General features: G+C 29.2%; 1 protein-coding gene across 1 annotated transcript; it reads right to left on the reverse strand.

The window, feature by feature from the left end:
* Positions 1–2,193: 2,193 nt before the first annotated feature.
* On the reverse strand, positions 2,194–3,872 carry LOC111373548 (serine-rich adhesin for platelets-like). The gene is made up of 2 exons (XM_022996094.1): positions 3,345–3,872; positions 2,194–2,811 (listed from the first exon to the last, which is right to left on the reverse strand). Exons 1-2 carry the CDS (start codon positions 3,668–3,670, stop codon positions 2,373–2,375), a joined length of 765 nt encoding a protein of 254 aa, XP_022851862.1. The 5' UTR covers positions 3,671–3,872; the 3' UTR covers positions 2,194–2,372.
* Between the last annotated feature and the right edge of the window lie 3,489 nt (positions 3,873–7,361).

Consider the following 7,361-nt stretch of genomic DNA (forward strand, 5'->3'; position numbering starts at 1 on the left):
ATTAGTATATAATTTTAATTTTATTGCTTTTACTAGTAATATTAGTCTATTAACGTGTTTTCAAGTACTTGTAAATAGTAATTTTATGAAATGTATGGTTGAGATAGATAAAAATTATGTGTCTAAACATTATATAGTTAACATTGATGTTTAATCAATTTATAGACACTTTGCCACGCTGAAGTCGAGATAAATTGTGAGTAGATATATAAATATAAGTAAAAAAAGGAAGAAATAAAGCAGTGAAATTGGGCTTCCATGGACGAAACAAAGCCTTGAAAATGGGCCTCCATACTGGACGAAACAAGATGAAAATGGGCTATTGATCATGTGGGAAGCCTAGAAGAAAATAAATAAAAAACCCAAAGCTACTTTTTCGAGTCAATTTACAAATCACATTGTAAAATAGATAGTGGATTTCTTTTGTTGATCTTTTTCATGGTTCGATAGATAATTTGATAATTCTTCTAGTTTGATGTATGGAATATATGACATGGGTGGATGCCTGAGTGGGATGACGGGATATTACCATTTGAGTCCTGTTTTTCATGCTTCTTACGGAGGTCTGGAAAAAGCTGCAATCAAGAAGATTTTCCTTAAAAAGTTTATTATTTACATACATACTTTTATATTATTTTACTCTCAAAATACATTTTTATTTTTTTGCAACACAACATGTAATCTTGTAAAATTATATTAAGCACACTTCACCACCTAATTTCTATCGACACCACATAGAATATTGCACACATTGTCTGTCCATCTATTTTCATCATCACAGTTGCCATCACTTGTAACATTTAGTGTTACACGACCACCACTGCAGCCCCACGACTAGTAGTATTTAGTGTTATGCCATCATTTACTATATGCATCTTCTCATTCAATAATAACATATTGTATTACCACCACCATCCACCACAGGACAACCATCATTACCACCTTACCTCACCATCACACTACTACTCAAAAACATTTTAAAAGTTGAGTGACTAATGAAATATAGCGAGTAAATAATGAAGTGCAATGTATTACCATTCGAAAGTATTTTAAAATTCAATTAGTAAAGCATAACGGATGTATAAATTAAGTGACTGATGTAACGTTTAACTCGCCCTACTTGCCACATATTTTTTATCAAGAGTAAATTACAAAGACCTTTCCTTAGCTTATGACAATTGCAAGAACATCTTTTCCAAATTTTTAAAGTTCCATAAACCTTCTATTTTAGCATAAATTTTCCTTCCTCTATCTCTCTCTTACTTAACTTTTTTCTTATTAATTTTAATTTAGACAAAAATAAATTATTTTAATTTAAAAACTTTAAGCTTTATCTTTTTGTGCCAAGTGATTTCATTTTAATTATATTTTTTGATCTTTTATTTCTTTATAAAAATGGACAAATTAAAATTGATCTAGAATATTTACTATAATATGAATTAAAAATGAAATCTGGCCTATAAACTTTTGATATCAATTTTAGAAATTATATAGTATAAAAAATGTTGCTCATTTATAATATTTCATTGTCACAAAAAATTTGAATTATAGATGTTCAGTTTTAAGAGCACAATTTTCTATCCTTTTTTTTCCTTTAGTTCGTTTGAGATTCATCAAATCATCTCAACAAATTGATATCAAATATTACATTTTACATCACTTATAAAATATTTCAAAATAATGTGTAATGCACATTCAACTCTGCCAGTTAATGTAAATATCAAGAGTATAAAGGAAAAAAAATTAGAAAAAAATCCTATTAAATCTAGCTATATAAAATATCTAATAAATTTTCAATAAGCTTTATTAAATTTTTTATGCATTAATCTATTATCATGTATATGTACATGTGTATACACACACACACATATATAAGAATGATCTCCTATTCACCAATTAAATGGTGTATCATGTCATCGGTGCTTAACAAAATGCTAAGCACTAATGCTACCATAAGCTAAGGTGCTTAGCTTATTGGTGACATGCCACATCATTTAATTGTTGAATAAGTTAATGATAAGTCTTATGAATATAATGATTCACCAATTAAATGGTGTGTCATGTCACTAGTGCCTAATATAAATTAAACATCGGTGCTTAAGAGATCATTTTCATACATACACACACAAATATATAGACAAGTTGAAACAAAGTGTATTTGGTTGATCAAAATAAAACATCAACAAAGTAAAATACTGTAAGTAGATTTTCTCTTTATCTATTGAGAGTTGGCATAGATTAAACGGGGACATGAAAATATTAGAAAGTCAAGTATAGATCAGTTCTTGTGACATCCTAGTACCATGACAGCATTGAGAGTTACATCAGTTGATCATCATAGGATCAAAATTAGGCTGTATGTCAATTATTGTTTAGTTAGTATCAAGGTTCATAGCTAATTGTTTTGAAGATGTACATGTGGTTGTAGTAGTCACATTCTGCTGCAAATCAGCCAATGAGAAGGACCGCCACACGGGGAGATTCTTCCGGGGAGAAGATGACGAGGACGATCCGGAAAAATTGCATTCGGTGGGATGCGTGTCACTTTCCGAGTTGCTCATGGCAACGGCCAAGGCCAATGTGGTTCGACCGGAGTTGGTCATTCTCTTAGAAATCCCACCTAAATTACTCCTTGAAAGGGAGCTTCTATTCTTGACATCCCAGCTAGCGATACTACAGGCGATGAGGTTTCTTCGTTTCCTTGTGTACGCATTCTCGGGTTTCGAGATGTTTCTTATAGACGACGAAGAAGCATCTATCAAACTTGCAAATGACTTGGATTTTCCATTATAGAATCTTGAAATGCCTCTCCTGCAAAAATAGAAGTCTCAGCTTAGCAAGTGAGGACTGTAAACTGCATGTCCCGTACGCAAACTTAATGATACAAACTTTTCAGTATTATCTAATTCTCCAATTCTTCCTATGATTCGATTTAAAACTTTGGAAGTCATTGTTTCAAAACAAAGTTTTATCCTCACTACATTCGAAGCCCGACTATTCGAACTTCTTTTATCTCCAACTCCTTCTAATCATCATTAGAGTAAAATTAAGGTCGATTTTATTTATTTTTTTATTACCATTTGATCGACTCATCTCAAATTTTTATGAAAGGATCCAGTCACCAAAGCAAACTCGTCCAAATACCATTAATATTTTCTTTTCTTTATAAGAAAAAATAAAAACATTGAACAACCCAAAATCTGATTGGACAATGTTTCCCAAAGTCAAATATTAAAGCAATAGGAATCTAGGAAAAATCAAAATAATTTCGATGAGATCAAGGTATATAATTTAAACTTGAAATGAAAAATAAATTGAAAATGATAAAGAAAATATGTACCAACCTCATCGGTAAAACTTCCTCCAAGGCATTCATGGCATCCAAGGGCCCTTTATATGAACTCTGAACCTCTTCATTTTCATCAAAATTACCCGATGATTTCTCAGAAATATCACTATTTTTTCCTATAGATGACGATTCTGATTCAGAATTGCCAGGATCCAATCTCTTTTCTTCTTTCTCTCTCTTCTCAACGTCCATGAAACCCACCTTTTTCGCCACCGGAAACCTCCTATCGCCGCCGTAAACCGCCGGCGTTTCTACACAAGACATCACATGCATGCACCCACCACCTTCAACTCCATCCTTGTTCATGACCCTTGTAGGCATTTTCAAAAACTAAAAATTCTATAAATAGATAGGATATAAATATATTGAACCCTGCAAAATATATATCGGCAAAGGGCATTGAGAAGAAGATGAGATCTATGAGTAAAATACAAGATAAATATAGAGAGAAGAAAACATGGTTTATTGGATAATTCTTGAATCTTGGGTGTGAGATAGCCAAATAGGGAATGGATAGAGAAAATAGTATATAGTAGTGATTATATATTTATAATGTTTTTATTTAACGACAAATGAATGAAAAATTTACATAAGGTCGAATTAAATTGAATATTCGTTGTGGATGCTGCCTCGATGCTTATAATAAAATAATAAATGGGATAAAGGGGTTAGGTCTTATCCTCAAATTATCATCCACTACTTTAGTTGATATATTTATTTATTTATTATTAGAAAAAGATAAAAGTTTAATATATTTAAGATTACTTTGATTAGAAGCTTAAGTACTTATTGGTTTACGTTTTTTCATATATATGTAGGATTATTTGGTCAACTTTTTGATTTTGGTGAGTGAGTTTAATCACACCTAAACCATTTTTCTAATATTTTATCATTACTTCGTCGGTTCGTAGGCAATTGATATGAATTGTTTAACGATTAAATTAAACTTATATTAAATTATTTTGTCAAGCATAAATTTCATTTTTTTAAACATAAATTTTATTGGTGAGTGAGCTTAATCAAATCCAACCATTTTTCTAATATTTGATCATTACTTCGTCGATTCGTAGGCAATTGATATGAGTTGTTTAACAATTAAATTAAACTTATATTAAATTATTTTGTCAAGTATAAATTTCATTTTTTTAAACATAATTTTTATTGTTGAGTGAACTTAATCAAACCCAACCATTTTTCTAATATTTGATCATTATTTCGTCGATTCGTAGGCAATTGATATGAGTTGTTTAACGATTAAATTAAACTTATATTAAATTATTTTGTCAAGTACAAACTTCATTTTTTAAACATAATCTTTATTGGTGAGTGAGTTTAATCAAACCCAACCATTTCTCTAATATTTGATCATTACTTCATCGATTTGTAGGCAATTGATATGAGTTGTTTAACGATTAAATTAAATTTATATTAGACTATTTTGTCAAGTATAAACTTCATTTTTTTAAACATAATCTTTAAGCAAGTGACATTTAAGTTCAAAAGTTAATTGATTGAATAAAATTTCAGTTTTTTTATTTATTGCTTTTAAATTCATCTACGATTACATTTAATTTCCTTTATTATAATTATTATAAGTGGAAAATAATTGAGATAAGGAGTGATGATGCTGCCTGAAATACACAGCCTGCTTGGCTGTTCTTTTCAGGAAGACAATAGTTGATGGATCAGCGGAAATGATTGTGCAGCTAAAATTGATGTGTAATTTCAGAAAATTAACTTTTAAGTAAATTTAAATTATCAACTTTTTGTTGGTCAAATTTCTTATTTTGATTTAACATTGTAGTAAATAACCCTTGTGCTTGTTTGGTAGGAATTTTGATAATATATTTTTTTGATCGTTAGAGATAAAGTGGATCTTATCCATGAGAGAATAATTAAAAAAATAACGACTAGAATAATGAAATAACAGCCAAACATATTAAGTCCCTATTTGGTACTGATTAAAATTAAATTTAATATAAGTCAAAATTAATAATTAATTTTAAATATATATTTTCTGAATTTTGCAATTTTTCAACCATTAATTTTATCAACTTTCATTTTAATCTATTAAAAATTTAATTTTAATCTCAATCAAACATCGGCTAAGCATAGCCAAACATGCACTTGCAGACAATAAATATCTGGTGGGTTTGGTTAATTCTTATCCAAAGTTGTCAACTATGGAGCATAGTAGTAATTGATGCAGTTGGAAATTAGCTGTGTAAAATTCAATAATCTACAAAAGTTTTTATTTTTCTTAAATGGGTCCCACACATTTACCCCTTGGCATTGGATAAGATCATAAGGATCTTTGTCATCTTTTTCTCTCTCCTCCATAATTCACCCCACCTCTTTCTCTAGGGGGAAAAGAAATGAATTAAAAAAGGAAAAATAACAAATAAAAGTCAGCTCATTCACATGGGCTTTTGTCAATTAAAGAAGTCTTATCTTAAAAATCATTTAAACTTTGTCCATTAATAATTGGAAAAAATTCAAATTTTGGTAATAATTTCTTGTACCAAGCATATTTGATCCCTGGTGTTTAAAAAAGAGTAAAATAATCATAACACTTTCATCATAATTGCACAATTCATCAAAACATCACGCTACATTATCTTTCCACCCTCATGGAAACGTGTTCATGTTCGAATTTGAAAGTATCAACCCAAATCGAGAAGCAATTCTAGTTTTATAAAAGTTGAGGACCTCGTTGCTAATAGGACAAGAACTTGGAGACCAATAGTATAATTTTTCCTTTAAAACTTGGGCCTATGCTATTAAAATCCCAAGTATTATTAACTCATTGGTCCAGCTAAAAAATGATCAAAATTTAACATTTCATTTGACTCAAAAAAATTTAATCACGTATTTCGTCAATTTTTATCAAAATTTATTAAAAATCTAATTTTTGTCTAAGCCAAGGAACTCCTCAATTTATTATTTAGGTAATTTGACTACGCGATTTTGAATAATTTGACCAAAAAATCATCAGAAAATGAGGAAAATTGCACCACAAATCTAAAAATAATTGCTCGAGTAGCTTTATGTCATGCAAGAATTCTAATAAATTTCAATTTTTTTTATTAATATTTCATAAGTTTTTGTTTAATTATTACGTAACTTGTGCAAAAAAAAAATTATCATTGCTTATTCCAACATAAGATTAGCCTTTATTTGATTTTCATTCTTTGAAAAAATACATTTTTAAACAGTATTTTAATATTTTCTCAACCACATATTCTATAATAAAATAATATTACACGTAAATCCAAATATTTTTCTTATTTTTTAACTATATATTTTTTATCAATACACCATTCAAAAATTTATTCTTATCTAAAGAATGGGGCTCAAACAAGGGCTAACAATCTTACCATTGAGCTTAAAATTTGAGAATTTTATCTTTTAAAATTTATCCAGTAGGAATTCATAATCAACAAAAAGGACAAATTAATAAAATAATGGGCCCATGATCCAAGTATATAGGCCCACGAGATATGATCATGTAGGCCCACATATATGCCTGCCTGGATATCACTGAGCCACGTCCTATCGCAGCAGTTGAAGTTTGTCGCCAGATAAATAAACACAAGTCATTATCCGTACGGACGATAATTACTTCAATTTAATTATTTCCTTTAATTTTGATTTTTGTGACCATCACAATATTTTATTTTTTAAAATTCTTTCTTGCAGGCTAACACGTGGTTAGAAATCATTAAGACCATATTTTATGTTTATCAGCTCCCATTTAATTTAAATAAAAATCAAAATTTTGACATGTTAATTGAATGTTCTCGAAAAGTGGATCTCGAAAATATGATTATAGTTGATTAACTTTAATTTAAATTTAAATTATTTCATAGTTGAACCAAACATGAACTTAGACGTTTTAACATAAATTTAAAGCTATTTTAAAAGTCATAAATTAATATACACAACAATAATGGTGAAAAAGGAAATGATAAAATAAATACTCGCGGATCTTCACAGATGATGAATGTCAAAG

The sequence above is a fragment of the Olea europaea genome, unplaced genomic scaffold (assembly GCF_002742605.1).
Source record: "Olea europaea var. sylvestris unplaced genomic scaffold, O_europaea_v1 scaffold1142, whole genome shotgun sequence".
Taxonomy (NCBI): domain Eukaryota; kingdom Viridiplantae; phylum Streptophyta; class Magnoliopsida; order Lamiales; family Oleaceae; genus Olea; species Olea europaea.

Excerpts from the sequence above, each read along its gene's own strand:
- LOC111373548 (XM_022996094.1), bottom strand. The coding sequence starts at position 3,670 with ATGCCTACAAGGGTCATGAACAAGGATGGAGTTGAAGGTGGTGGGTGC. Across the intron at positions 2,812-3,344 it reads GAGGAAGTTTTACCGATGAG|GAGAGGCATTTCAAGATTCT; the intron begins GTTGGTACATAT and ends CTATTTTTGCAG.